Here is a 15,403-nt window from a genome sequence, read left to right as displayed (position 1 = left end):
GCGTTTTATGGAGATATTGGGACATCCAGATAGTCATGAGTTACAGTAATCTATATGTATATATATATATATATATATATATATATATATATATACCGACTACAAAATGGAGCAACCATCAGCCACCTCCTGTACATGGATGACATCAAGATGTATGCCAGGAATGAGCGAGACATCAACTCATTGATCCACACCACCAGGATATACAGCAACGACATTGGAATGTCATTCGGACTGGACAAGTGTGGTCGAATGATAACAGAGAGGGAAGGTTGTCAAGACTGAAGAAGTTGAACTCCCAGAAGGCAGCATAGCAGATGTTGAGGGAAGCTGCAAGTACCTTGGAATCCCACAGGCAAATGGGAACCTGGAAGAAGCCGCAAGGAAAGCAGCCACAGCCAAATACCTACAGAGAGTAAGGCAAGTCCTAAGAAGTCAGCTAAATGGAAAGAACAAGGTCCAAGCCATCAACACCTATGCCCTGCCCGTTATCAGATACCCCGCTGGCATAATAAGCTGGCCAAAAGAGGACATAGAAGCCACTGATGTCAAGACAAGGAAGCTCTTCACAATGCATGGAGGACTTCACCCCAAATCCAGCATCCTGAGACTGTACACCAAGATGAAGGAAGGAGGCCGGGGATTGGTGAGCATCAGAGCCACCATCCGAGATGAAACAGCGTAGATCCATGAGTACATCAGGAAGATGGCCCCAAGCGTTGGAATACTTAGTGAATATCTCAGGCAACAGAAGCCCGATGCAGAGGAAGAGGAGCAAGAACCATCATGGCAGGACAAACTCCTGCACAGCATGTACCACCGACAGATACAAGAAGTGGCTGATATCGAAAAGTCCTACCGGTGGCTGGAAAAAGCTGGACTGAAAGACAGCACAGAGGCACTAATCGTAGCAGCACAAGAACAGGCCCTGAGCACAAGATCGATAGAGGCCGGGGTCTACCACACCAGGCAGGACCCCAGGTGCAGGCTGTGCAAAGATGCCCCTGAGACAATCCAGCACATAACAGCAGGTTGTAAGATGCTAGCAGGCAGGGCATACATGGAACGCCATAACCAAGTGGCCGGCATAGTGTACAGGAACATCTGTGCCGAGTATGGGCTGGAGGTCCCAAGGTCAAAATGGGACACACCTCCAAAGGTGAGGGAGAATGACCGAGCTAAGATCCTGTGGGACTTCCACATACAGACCAACAAACAGGTGATGGCTAACCAACCGGACATAGTAGTGGTGGACAAACAGCAGAAGAAAGCCATAGTGGTAGATGTAGCAATCCCAAGTGATAGCAACATCAGAAAAAAGGAACATGAGAAGCTGGAGAAATACCAAGGGCTTAAAGAAGAACTAGAAAAGATGTGGAAGGTGAAGGCAACAGTGGTCCCCGTGGTGAGAAGGGAAATATATATATATATGTATATAAAAAAAAAATCCCTTCTCACCCCTATGGGTGGTGTGTGTGTCTTCCTCAATCTTGTGTCCTCTACCAGAGGCCTGGGAGTTTGAGGGTTCTTCGCAGTATCTTAGCTGTTCTTAGAACTGGGCTCTGATGTTGATCCTGGGATCTGTTGGAGCCACTCTCCCAGTATGGGGGTCACGGCCCCGAGGGTGCCGATTACCATGGGGACCACTGTTGCTTTCACCTTCCACATCTTTTCTAATAGCGTTAAGGACCTTGCCTAAGGGTGATGCCCTGGTCGGGATTCGACGCTTATATATTTATATTTATATAGTGTCAAGCAGCGGGTCCAGAGACAGAGCAGGACACAGGAGCTCCGTGCACCAAGCACCGAGCACAGCCGCTGGATCCAGGAGCAACTGGACATATTTATACATATATATATGTATATATAAATATATATATACATATATATATATATGTATATATAGTGAGTTCTCTATGCATTATCATATCATTATCATTTTTATCAACTATGTAAAATATCTCACCTATGGATGACCAGGAACAGGAGCAGGAGAATTAGCCTGGGTGACGGTCCAACAGAAACATACTTCTAAGCAGAAGCCCACGGCACATCACCTGCCTCTTCATGTTTCTAACTGATTTTCCCCACTCAGTGACACACGCGCTGAGTGTCACGCGCGAGTCCATAGTCAGAAATATGAAGCTAGAGACACCAGCGACCATAGTCAAATGTATTCCATAGTGAGCAATTTTAACATTCATGCAGATGTTGAAAATAATAGTACTTCGTTGCATGTAATTCAATATTAGTTTCCACTGGTTTCTTTCAAAATATAAAAAACCCACCCACTGTTTTAATCACACCCTTGATCTTGTTCTGACATATAACATTGAACATTTAACAATGTCTGACCATTCTTTAATACTTAACTTTTGAATTTAAAATAATGGATAATGCAGCGTTTGGAAGAAAATTCCACTAGAGCAGATATTTATCTGACAACGCTGTTTAGATTAATTTTATCTAGTCTGGAAAAACGTCTATTAACATATAAACAAGCTCTCCGTAAAGCCAGAGCTACATACTATTCATCACTAATAGAGGAATAATCCCAGGTTTCTTTTCAGCACTGTAGCCAGGCTAACAAAAAGTCACAGCTCTATTGAGCCCAGTGTTGCCTTGCGATGACTTTAAGTTTCTTTCGAAATAAAGCTATTATAGATAATATTCATCAAATGTTTCCTATAGCTGCCATAAATGAATCTTCTACTACAATAGCTCTTGAATCTTCTGTAAGACCTGTTATCTTTAGACTGCTTCTTTTCCATAGATCTCTCTGAGTTCACATCAACAGTTGCTACATCTAAATCATCAGCCTGTCTCTTAGACCCCATCCTGACTAGACTGCACAAAGACACCCTGCCAGTAACTGACTTATCTTTATTAGACTTAGTCAATTTATCTCTTTTAAATAGGCTACGTGCCTCAGGCTTTTAAGATTGTATTAATCAGTCCAAACATATCCAACCTACATTTTAATGCAACCACAGGGGGGCACAATCCAGTGTCTTTATGTGCCGTTCCCAAGTCCAGGTAAATGCAGAGGGTTGTGTCAGGAAGGGCATCCGACGTAAAATATAAGCCAAATCAAACATGCGAATCACAAATATGACTTCCATACCGGATCGGTCACGGCCCGGGTTGACAACGACCGCCACTGGTACTGTTGACCTACAGGATGCCATTGGAAATTGGACTACTGTTGGTCGAAGAAGGAGAGGAGGAAGGCGTGTTCGTGGGCAAAGAGAGAAGAGGAAGGGCAGGAGTGTAGGACTTAGAGAAGGAACTTTGAATGCAGGGACTTTGTCAAGGAAAACTAGAGAGTTGGCTGATATGATGGAGAGAAGAAAGGTGGATATCTTGTGTGTCCAGGAGACCAGGTGGAAAGGCAGCACGGTTAGGAGATTAGGAGATTTGGAGCAGGGTTCAAGCTGTTTTATCATGGTGTGGATGGAAAGAGGAATGGCATAGGAGTTATCCTGAAGGAGGATTTTGCTAGGAATGTTGTGGAGGTGAAGAGAGTGTCAGATAGGGTGATGAGTCTGAAGCTGGAAGTTGAAGGTTTGTTGAATGTTGCCAGTGGTTATGCCCCACAGGTAGGATGTGAGTTAGAAGAGAAGGAGAAATTCTGGAGGGAGATGGACGAGGTGATTCAGGGTATCCCTAATGGTGAGAGAGTAGTGACTGGCGCAGACTTTAACGGACATGTTGGTGTGGGAAACAGAGGTGACGAGGAAGTGATGGGTATGTTTGGTATGCAGGATAGGAATGCAGAAGGACAGATGGTGGTAGACTTTGCAAAAAGGATGGAAATGGCTGTAGTGAACACATTTTTCCACAAAAGGGAGGAGCATAGGGTGACATATAAGAGTGGAGGCAGGAGCACACAAGTTGATTACATCTTGTGCAGACATTTCAAAAGAGTAGTGGAGGAGTAGTGGAAGAATAGTGGAGGCTAGGCTGAGGTCAGAAGTGTTTGTGAGCAGCAGCATGGTTTCATGCCAAGGAAGAGTACCACAGATGCAATATTTGCTTTGGGAATGCTGATGGAGAAGTACAGAGAAGGGCAGAAGGAGCTGCATTGTGTCTTTGTAGGTTTAGAAAAAGCATATGACAGGGTGCTGAGAGAGGAGCTGTGGTTTTATATGAGGAAGTCTGGAGTGGCAGAAAAGTATGTTCGAGTGGTGCAGGACATGTATGAGCTGTCAGACAGTGGTGAGGTGTGCTGTAGGGGTGACAGAGGAGTTCAAGGTGGAGGTGGGACTGCACCAAGGATCGGCTTTGAGCCCCTTCTTGTTTGCTGTGGTGATGGCCAGGCTAACAGATTAGACAGGAAACTCCGTGGACCATGATGTTTGCAGATGACATTGCCATCTGTAGTGAGAGCAGGGAGCAGGTGGAGGAAAATCTAGAGAGGTGGAGGACCCAAATGCAAAACCAATGAACTTTATTCTTCCTCCTGGGATCACCAGGACAGGGAAAACACAAAAAACACCAAGGCGAATGAAACGGCAAACATGCAAAGATTTGCAACACGCAATAACTGGGCGTACGCTATCTAATGCTTCAGCACAGAACAAAGGAAACAGGGAAGTATAAATAGGGAAAACAGCAAAGGTGATTAAACTCAGGTGAAACTCATGAACTTAATTAACTAGGAGTGTAAAGCTGCCAGGAACCAGTGCAGGGGGAAAGAGGACGTCTTTACACAGTAAAGGTTCCTGGCCGGAAATCCAGGATGCGGACCTAGAGGATCACCTTCAGGGTCATCGAGCGAGGGAGATCGCTCTGGAGGTCGACCTCTTCAGCAATTGAAGACCCGGGGCAGGTCTGGGCGAAGGTCTGAGGCCATTCGGGAGAACGGCCCCTGAGGTGGATGAAGATCCGATGCTGTTTGGGAGGATGACCTCTGAGGTGCACAGAGGTTTGGGACGGTTTGGGAGGACGGCCTCTGAGGCGAGAAAAGGTCCAGGGCCGTTCAGGACTATGGCCCCTGAGGTGAGAGAAGGTCCAAGGCCATTTGGGTGGACGGCCCCTGAGGCGAGAGAAGGTCCAGGACGACCTCTCAGGTGGGCGTGGATCCTGGACTGCCTTGATGAATTAGGCCGAGATGTCGGCCATGGAGGCACTAGCTGAGGAAGTGGCACTGGAGACGCTGGACGAAGAGGCGGCACTGGAGGTGCTGGCCGAAGAGGCGGCACTAGAGGCTGATGTTCGGGCTGCTGCGGCTCTGGAGGCTGAGAGTCGGGCTGCTGCAGCTCTGGAGGGAGGGACTCGGGCTGCTGTGGCTCTGGAGGGGCGAGACTCGGGCTGCTGCAGCTCTGGAGGACTCTGGAGGACCCAGACTCTGGCTGGGCGGTGAGGCAAGACTGGAAACAGGCCGACCGTAGTCTGAAGTGAAAAGCTGGTAGGTGACCCGGTGAGTGGCCAGCTGGAAACTGAGGTGGGGAGCAGGCCCGAAACTGAGACGAAGGGCTAACCAGAGGGTCAGACGAGGGCCGGGCCGCAGACTCAGGAGAAGCACTGGACGGAGACTAAGGTAAACAGCTGGACAGAGACTCAGGTGAGGGACCAGCCAGAAAATCAAGGGTGAGGCTTATCGAAGACTGAGGTGATGAGCTGGCTGGAGACTGGGACGTAGGGCTAGTCGGGAACTCAGGGGGAAAGCCTGCCGGAAACTCAGGTGATTGGCTGGCTGGAGGCTGAGGTGAGGGACTAGCCAGAGACTCAGGGGAGAGGCCAGCTTGAAATCAGGTGCCAGGCCTGCTGGAGACTCAGAAGAAGAGCTGGTCTGAGACCCAGTGATGGGAAGGGGACCTCAGCGGGGACGCTATCATCGACGCACTGAGGTTCAGGAAGCAGTACTGAGATTTGCCTCTTCGGATGGCGGTGACTCCGTCGTTGTCGAGGCGGCTGGTCCAGAGGTTCTATCTGCTACTGTGCTGGGTGTTCGAGCTGCTGCGGCTCCGGTGGGTCAGGCAGCGAGGAGGCGGCTCGGGGTTCCAGCGGTGAGATGGCGGTTCGGGAGTCTGGCAGCCAGATGGGACTGGGCTCAGGTTGCTGGAACGGCAGAGCTGGAGGTAGCAGAGCTGAAGATGTTGAGGTTCTCTTTGAGAGTGATGAGGATGGATAGGATCAGGAATGAGGACATCAGAGGGACAGCTCATGTTAGATGTTTTGGAGAAAAAACCAGGGAAGCCAGATTGACATGGTTTGGACATGTTCAGAGGAGGGACAGTGAAGGATGCTGAGGTTAAAGCTACCAGGAAGGAGGCCTAGAGGAAGACCAAAGAAGAGGTTGTTGGATGTAGTGAAGGAGGACATGAGGATAGTTAGTGTGGGTGTGAAGGATACAGAGGATAGGGTTAAATGGAGGCAGATGATTCGCTGTGGCGACCCCTGAAGGGAGCAGCCGAAAGGAAAAGAAGTAGAAGAAGAAGATTCAACCAACATTTTATGTCTCAAATCTTTGAAAAGACTGTTGCTTAGCAACTATGTGAGCACTTAAACAGAAATGAACTGGTTGAAGATTTTCAATCAGGATTCAGAGCACATTATAGTACAGAAACAGCACTACTAAAAGTCAACAACAATCTTCTCTTAGTCTCAGATAATGGACTTATCTCTGTACTTGCCCTGCTAGACATTAGCACTGGACCATGTAATTGGAATCAAAGGAACAGTGGTAAAGTGGTTCCAATCTTATTTATTAAACAGATTCCAGTTTGTTCATGTCCATGATGAACCTTCCATGTGCACAAAAGTTAGTTATGGATTTCCACAAGGTTCTGTGCTAGGACCAATTCTGTTCACCTTGTACATGCTTCCTTTAGGAAAAGTTATTAGGAAGCACTCTATTAATTACCACTGTTATGCAGATGACTGCACATCAGCGATATATAGCTCCAGGACCGACACCTGCAGAAGATACAGAGAGAGAACAGAGAGAGAGTGAGAGAGCACAAACTAGGGGAGGAGAGGAGAGGGGAAGGTAAGGGAGGGTAGAGTTAGGGTAGGGGAGCTCAGTGCACCGATGGTCCTCGGGCAGTCTAGGCCTATAGCAGCATAACTAAAGGGATGGTTCAGGGTTACCTGATGCCAGCCCTAACTATATGCTTTGTCAAAAAGTAAGGTTTTAAGTCTAGCCTTAAAAGTACAGAGAGTGTCTTCCTCCTGAATTCAGACTGGAAGCTGGTTCCACAGGAGAGGAGCTTGATAACTAAAGGCTCTGCCTCTCATTCTGCTTTTGGAAAAAACAGTTAGAAGTTATTGCATTTGGGCCTAAAAACCTATACTAACCTATTCTAACAATATAGCTACTTTAGATGGCATAGCCCTGGCCTCCAGCACTACTGTAAAAAACCTTGGAGTTATTTTATTTTATCTTTATTTTAATTCACAAATTACTAGAACTGCCTTCTTTCACTTGTGCAATATTTCCAAAATTAGGAACATCCTGTCTCAAAATGATGCAGAAAAACTAGTCCATGCATTTGTTACTTCGAGGTTAGATTACTCTAACTCATTACAATCCAGATGTCCCAGTATCTCCATAAAAAGCCTCCAGTTAATCCAGAATGCTGCAGCCAGAATCCTGACAGGAACTAGCAAGAGAGATCATATTTCACCTATATTAGCTTCATGATCAAGCTCCTTCATACCTTAAAGACCTCATAGTACCATATTATCCCAATAGAGCACTTCAATAGAGTGCAGGTCCACTTGTGGTTCCCAGAGTTTCCAAAAGCAGAATGGGAGGCAGAGCCTTTAGCTATCAAGCTCCTCTCCTGTGGAACCAGCTCCCAGCCTGGGTTCAGGAGGCAGACACTCTCTGTACTTTTAAGGCTAGACCTCCTTTTTGACAAAGCGTATAGTTTATAGGGTTATGTGGTACCATTAGTGCCAGTGGTACAGGGGTTTGTCCTTTCATGGTAGCTCTTGCGCTTCCTTTTCCAAGTCCTCGGATCTCTGCTACCTGGGGTATTCACCTGCATTACTTGGGGCAATCTTTCTAATGAACTCAACGATCTTTGCTATTTCATCTTGATGGCACTGCAGATAGCTGCCATCGTTGTGCGCTTTCTCATGCTTTGCTTGTTTTTCTGCAACCCATTTTTGGTCACATTCAGAAGAGAAGAGTCTTTAAGCATCAGGGAAACTGTCTCCAATCATAGACTGAGGAGCCAAAGTCAGAGCTACAGGCCTGCTTTGACTATACAGGTTTTTCAGGGATGCAGCCACAGACCTGGATGAACTCACTGACACTGTGACATATTACATCAGCTTCTGTGAAGGCGTGTGTGCCCACAGACTTTTTACACATACTATGACAACAAACCCAGGTTTGAGTAAAACTCAAGCAGCTTCGTTGTGCTAAGGAGTAAGCCTACATGTGTGGAACAGAACTCTGCACAACCAGACCAGATATATATACTGTCATGTTTTATTCTGTCCATCCAATACATCCACACATCCGTCCACACATCTCAAAGGGAGCAAATCTGTACATAGAGAACATTGTTTTCACTGGATAGGACAAGTATGGAGAAATGCAGTCTATAAAGTGGTTAAGTTTTATATCTGCCTTATGTTGCTCTTCTTTGTTTTCTGCTAAACTTGAAGTGTTGTACTTCAAACAGTGAATCAGATAAGAGCTTTGACCTCTCAGGTTTCGATTCATCATTGAATGACTCAACAGAGACAATATCTAACTTGACTATCTAATATCTCTCTGCTGTGTGGCGAGCCTGACTTCACTGCTGTTGACTGGTGTCATCTGAGATCAAAAGTTAAATCCACTGGCTGCCTCTGATCTTTAAAGCTGTATATGTACAAACTGCCACACCACCCCCAATAAAGTACAATAAATCAAAGTAATCATACTTTGTATTGTACTTAGGAGCAGAAACGAAAGCAGCAAAGTGAAAGGAAGAGTTTTATCACATGTTAAATATTCTCATTTTAGTGTTTTTTTGTCCTTAGTATTTCAGTAAACATATATGGGTCTGAAAAACATAAGTTGTGTTTCTGGTTATGCAGAACTTCTGTCATGCAACTGCAGAGAACAACTTTTTGTTAAATGTTATTAAACCTGTTTTGTTGACATTTAACTTTAATGCATATTACATATGTGTTACATATGCGTTACTGTCATAACACAAAACAAACTGAAGTTAGTGGAAAATATTGTACTATACATGTAGCATGAGGCTGATTTTATGTCCCTGACTGACTTTTGTTGAGGCCTTTTCCAAGATGTATGTACTCCGTGATGAGATTATTCAGTTCTCCAAAACTACTCTTTAGACCAGTTAAAATAAAAAGTTTAAAAGCTAAAATAGCAAAAAAATAGCCTTAGAGTTCTTGGTGACCAGTTCAGTGGTTAATGAAATATCACTTTCTTGTGGGAATCTTTCATTTCTCTGATATTGTTTAGAGAAGTCCTTTGACAGGAAAAAAACAGTTTCCCATGAGAAACCACAGGTGGTGCAATGGTTGTGGTTGTTTAGCAAAGAGTCATCATTACCACTCAAACTGACAATATTTGAAATTGGTGACTACAAAGCACATTGAGACCCATTGTACCAAAATCACCTTTGTCACATGTACAACATACTTGGCTAAGAAAGCTGATTCTGATTCTCAGTGTATTATATTGTATGAAATATTTAAACGGAAGTACAAAAATATGTATTATAGATACACTGCACATTGTACTAACTCTGACTCTGCATCCCTGTGGTTCAACAGGTAACCTGGACACCTTTTCATCATAGTTTCAGACTTGAATGTCTTGGTAAATGTGATGCGTCATTAAAAAGGAAGAAGAAATGTTTTAATATTTTTTTTAACTATGACAAGTATTTCAGATGTAAGAATGTTTTTTATTCTTTTGTTGTTTTGTTGTAATGATAGCTTGCGTAAGCCTTGCATATCTCATGAGATGTGTTTGTTCCCATCTCATTCGGAGATTTTCTGTTAATCGTTTCATCCGGTTCTATTTTGTGTTGGGTTTTGAGCCCTGGTTACTCCAGGAGAAATTAAAAGCCTCATTGTCCTGCGTTTGGGTCCTACCTCTCTTTCTTCGCTCCAGCACCCCGCACCACCACTTCATGACAATGTCATAGTTTATAAACAATACATCTTGCCTGTACATTATGAATAGTACATCAGAAAACATTTCTCAGATTGTTCTTATTCTCAAGGCCTCAAATACTGATGCTGTTCCTTTTAGTAACTTTTCCTGCCCATGTAGTTTTTTATCCCAAATTTAACCAGGTCAACCGGTTTTTAGTACCTAAACCGAACCATGTAGTTACTGTTACTAAATCTAACCATGTATAGTTGTTGTGCCTAAAGTTAACAACATAGATTTTGTGTCAAAACTGACAGTTTTTTGAATGAACTTCACCACCACCATGAGATGCCAGAGTGTAAAATTGAGGAAGTATAGCAGTTCTTGGGTTGTTGAGACTCAAGGAAATATCTCTTCAAATTTGTAGCAATCTTTTCAGCCTCTTTTGATGCTCTTTTTCCTATAAGGAAAGTGGGTGAAAACGAAAAGAAGCAAGTCCCCTGCAAAGGACATGGAATTTAACCTGTATTTTTTAAAAGATTGAAATCAACATGCATTTCTAAAATTATAATCTAATATCTTTAAGACCTTGATAAATAAAAAAAAATATTCTGGAGAATAAGTACACACTGTCTTTATATAATTTACATCTCTTACTGCCAGGGAAGATTCTTGCAACAATACCATCACTTTTGAAAGACAAAACCTGCTCTGCCTGCCACACCTCAAATTGACATCACTAGAAAGCCCAGGATGTCCCTTTTTTGCAGAACATCAGGACACAGACTACATGTCTGATATTTCAAATAAAGGCTGCAGTGTCATGTCCACCACAGATGACAAATATGAACTGTCAAGTATCAGGGGATATGAGAAAATTATAGAGATGCTCTTCAGCTGAAGAGAGGTGGGTCACTTTCTTGACTGACAGCAGCTGAAGTGCAATGTTGATCAATGGAAGGAGATTTGCAGACAGACAACGAGTCATTAGTGGTGGTACACACCAAAAAGACACTGTCCCAAAATGAATTACCATGAATACTAAAACCAAGCTCCTCTCAAACCTTATTTCAGGACTACAGTGTTGTTTTAGCATGAGCACACATTAAAAGGTGTAACGTGAAAATTAGTAAGATTTAGCAACATCTAGTGGTGGGGTTGTAAAATGCAACTTTCTGAGCCCACTACACGTGCTTGTAGGCATGGTGGCCATCACCTTTAAAACAAAATGCAGATTTTTCTAGAGCAGCTGTTTGGTTCGTCCTTTCTGGGCGACTGTAGAAACACTGCTGCTGAGACTAAGGAAATGCAATGTTGTATTTTCTGGTGATTGTACACTAATTACAATTAGTTTATGATTACGATTGTTCAAATTATTACACATTGAAGTTTTAAAACACACATTACTGTCATGCTTCAGGGTAAAAAAAAAGATGATGCATCCTTTTTTCATTTCATTTCCTTTTTTCATCCTATGTGTGCACTTAAAAGTATAGGAATACCTTCTCAACTCTGGAAATTCACAACAGTTCAAAGATCTTTATCAGATGTTTATTTTTATTAACTGATCCTGGTCTAGATAACTGGAGAGAAACAATGCCTCTTTGCACATTGACTCCATGCCTGTATTTTGTGGCATGGAGTCAAAGTGCGGTCATTACTTTTTTCATTAAATCTGGTCAATTGTCATTGATAATTTGAATGTTAGAAGAATGGGTTATTGTCTGTCATTGTGTGCTTTGGACCACCAGATGGCATCTAGCACAAGCAGTAGAAAAACTATACTAGTGGATACTGCTATAATGCACCAGAGCAAGTGTTTTGTTGCCTTTATTTGTTAGTGATATCTTTGCTATGGAGTTGTTATTGCAGAAATGTACAAGTTTCAGGGTTCATACATTTTGATTTGGAGGTTGGTGATCTGGGTGGTATGGCGCAAAAATGAGAAAAAAAAAATATATATATTTATATATACACAATACGTAATGTCAGAAAAAGAGTAGGTAGAAGAATAAACCTATGATATCCCAGTCCCATTTTATTTCAAAATCTACTCCAATCTTTTACAGCTTCCTTTTAACACAATAATCATAATATGTAATTGTGCCAAAAATACAAAAATATAAATCAATTCAACATGCTCTAAACTGCTGTAGTTCTGAAAGTCCCTCCTCAGGCCTGTACCTTGTGAAATCTTTGTCTTTATACATTGTTGTGAATTGGTGAATATTTGAACTTTAGTGCTCCGATGTTATTCCAAAATTTAACCCCAGAGAGAGTCCAGCAAAAACTCTTCCTGGTGGTTCATACAATCTGTGTTTTGAAATTCATATTTCACCTCAGATTATATCCCCCCTCCCCACTCAGTGAACATCTTTTCAATACTGGCAGGTAATAAGTTGTTTTTTGCTTTGAACATTTTATTGCAGTGTAGTATTGAACCAGATTTAGACTTTTAACTTGTATAAGTAAGTAAATCAAAAATTGCTATAGCCTTCAGAAAATACAAGCAACACCACTGCATTAAACAGCAAGCACAATTTATTGATTTCATGAAACAGAAAAGAAAAACTTGAACACAGACTAGAAAGAAATCATCACTAATCATAAAGTTAAGGATCATAGACAGTGATCATAGCAATGTTACACAGTGTGTCATGTTTAAAATGGTCATTCTGAAAAGTGGAAGATTTTCAGAATGACCATTTTCACTGGCTGCACAAAACCCACTGGACTTTCAGGTGCGTACATCTTTGCAGTTTAGAGTGCTCTTAGCCCCTGCACTCTCCAAGATATAGATAAGTTTACAATCACTCAATCCGTCAATTTTATTCTTACCCTGAATTTTCTTAGGTATTTTAAACATCTCATTGGGGAGGATGAGCAGTTCTTCATGTGGATAACTTGAAGAAATGCTCTGATGCTCAATTTTCTCAGTTATAACAAAAACCTCATAGGGAGGGATGAGAATTTCTTGTTCAGATTCATAAACCGAATAATGTTTCAAAGGTGCACCAGAACAAGTCTTAATTTGAAAGCAGGTCTCATGACCAAAGTCGGTCAGGCCTGTTTTGCGAGAGCTGGAGGCAAAGGAACCAAATCTAATTCTTTGGTTTACCTGTCCTTCAAATCTAAGTTTGGTTCGTCTATAAGCAGTGAGACAGGGCTGATTGTCATTCAGGATCTGTATGGCAGACGTCAGCAGAAAATGTAAAGCCTGAAAATTGAAAGAGGAGAGATAGTTTTTCCCATCGTTCCTGACTGCATCATTGAACGTCTGGTATATGTCATTACTTGTGAAAGCACAAATTGCTTTCAGGTGCTCTCTGGTTAGACCCTTATCCCTTATCTTTTTCTTTGATGCACATTTTTTTGCCTTTTTCCAAGCATCCGCAAATTCTTTGTCTTTGGACATATTTTTAATCTTGTATTGCTTGACTTTTTTCATCATTTGTTTACTGCAACCAAAGTACATGTCATCAACTGAATCTTCAGCCATGTTCAGTGGGATGACCTGCTCCATATTCTGGAGTTTGATGAAAATGTTCTAAAAAAGGGAAACAAAGAAAGATAGAAAGAGATTTAAACATTGTAAAAACTGACTGGTAAATACATTTTCCTCAGTGATGATGAAGTACAGGAAAATTACTGGAGGTGTCACATCACTACACAGTTTAATGAGCAGGCCCAAAATGTCTAAAAAATAGCAACACCGCACTAACCAAAGCTGCATATTGTCATAACAATAAAGAAATAAAGATTTAGTTATTTGTATTTCCATCCAGTGCATTTATCTGGAGCAGAGATACTGTTGCAGTAGTGACATTTATACAGGAAACCTGTATAAGGGTCCTATGGGTCATATCAGACAGTCCAGACCAACAGCCTATATGGTGATATGTTGGAGGACTTGTTGGAAGATTGATAGTCCCACACGTTTCACAGAATTTTTGTATCTTAGATTTTATGTAGGCTCATGTGCTTGATCACTGAATTAAGAACATTAAATTGAGTTGATCTTTTCAAATATGGTGTTTTTGTCACCAGATTGTGTATGAGGAACTTGTTCCAATAACTCTGTAACCAATTATTACTCTTTGTCCACTGATTCTCACATGCTCCACTTACCCCCATGGAGTCTACAGGCAGCATCCACAACAGGAGCAAACACAGTGGTGCAAGGATTAGCATGTTACCCTTCATCACTGCAGTCAGGAAAACTGTTTGTGAAATATAACACACACACGTCATGACATGGTAAATGCTAAAATTACTATAGCTTTAAGAAAATGTGTGTAATTTATTTGAAAGCTCAACTCACCAGTCTTCAGGATGAGAAGATGAAACCCTCAAGTCAAAAGCTGTGATCACACAACCAGACCTCAACTTGTGTTCATGACTCATCATCAACACCGATATATATATGTATGTACATCCTTACACGCTGAATTTACACATGCACAGGGCCAGAGTGAGTGGGCGTACCAAGATGATGACAATTGCTTTAAAAGGCCATGAACTTGGTTGTGAATTAATGTGTATGTTTGTGTTTGTGTGCAGTTGTCTTGTTTTAAACTTGTCTTGGCCTCCTACTGCAACATTTTGAAATGTATTGAAGGTAGAAGATTCTCTTTTGTTAATAAATGCAGCCATGGTGAACTAGAAAACTAGTCAGTAAGAACAGAGCTGTGAATCTGTTTGCTCTCATAATTCTTTTGTAAAGAAGAGAAACACATTTGTCCAGCATTCTGTGAAAAACATATCGAAGGGAATGAAACCTGTGATCATGAGGACAAGATAGAGATCATTTTTAAACAAGTTGAACACTGTCCCCACTCTAGTTGTGATATCACCACTACCTGACCCCACCCCCCCAAAAACTAAAATATAATTACATAGTTATCTAAAATAGCTAACTATTGTTACTTGTCAAATACTGTGGAATTAAACGATAAGTTAACCTGTGAAGTGTGAAAAATGAATTCTCAACCTCTGCATAAGTGAGGTGCTGAACCAAACACTGAGCATTTATAATTCAGGTTTCAGTGTTAGAAACTGATGTGTGAATGCAAGTGTTATTAGCAACACTGAACAAAGTGTATTGGAGTAGTACCTGGGGTCAAGTGATGTTTTACATTAATAAAATCATCATCAGATAATGTTGTTAAGGTAATGAGGTGCAGACATAAACATTTCAGTAGCAACAATTAACTAAAAATACAAAAAACTAAAATATAATAAAATAGTTTAAGAATTGTTGCTGAACAGTGCACTGGTTGATGAATTATCACTTTATGCGTGGGAAGTTGCCTGACGCTGCTTCAG

At 42.1% G+C, this 15,403-nt stretch overlaps 1 protein-coding gene across 1 annotated transcript; it reads right to left on the bottom strand.

Moving 5' to 3' along the window:
* Positions 1 to 12,793: 12,793 nt before the first annotated feature.
* On the bottom strand, positions 12,794 to 14,484 carry LOC113128545 (NAD(P)(+)--arginine ADP-ribosyltransferase 2-like). Its single transcript, XM_026303958.1, has 3 exons — positions 14,400 to 14,484; positions 14,207 to 14,298; positions 12,794 to 13,625 (listed from the first exon to the last, which is right to left on the bottom strand). Exons 2-3 carry the CDS (start codon positions 14,279 to 14,281, stop codon positions 12,816 to 12,818), a joined length of 885 nt encoding a protein of 294 aa, XP_026159743.1. The 5' UTR covers positions 14,282 to 14,298; positions 14,400 to 14,484; the 3' UTR covers positions 12,794 to 12,815.
* Positions 14,485 to 15,403: the final 919 nt, after the last annotated feature.

The sequence above is a fragment of the Mastacembelus armatus genome, chromosome 1 (assembly GCF_900324485.2).
Source record: "Mastacembelus armatus chromosome 1, fMasArm1.2, whole genome shotgun sequence".
Classification (NCBI taxonomy): Eukaryota; Metazoa; Chordata; class Actinopteri; order Synbranchiformes; family Mastacembelidae; genus Mastacembelus; species Mastacembelus armatus.
The sequence above is the reverse complement of the archived record's forward strand: the minus strand, read 5'-3'. Positions and strand labels throughout refer to the sequence as shown.

What these genes read in the sequence shown, in the direction of transcription:
- LOC113128545 (XM_026303958.1), bottom strand. Translation starts at nt 14,281, where the DNA reads ATGAAGGGTAACATGCTAATCCTTGCACCACTGTGTTTGCTCCTGTTG. An exon ending in TGCCTGTAGACTCCATGGGG is followed by an intron (nt 13,626 to 14,206) that starts GTAAGTGGAGCA and finishes TCCCTTTTTTAG; the next exon opens with AACATTTTCATCAAACTCCA.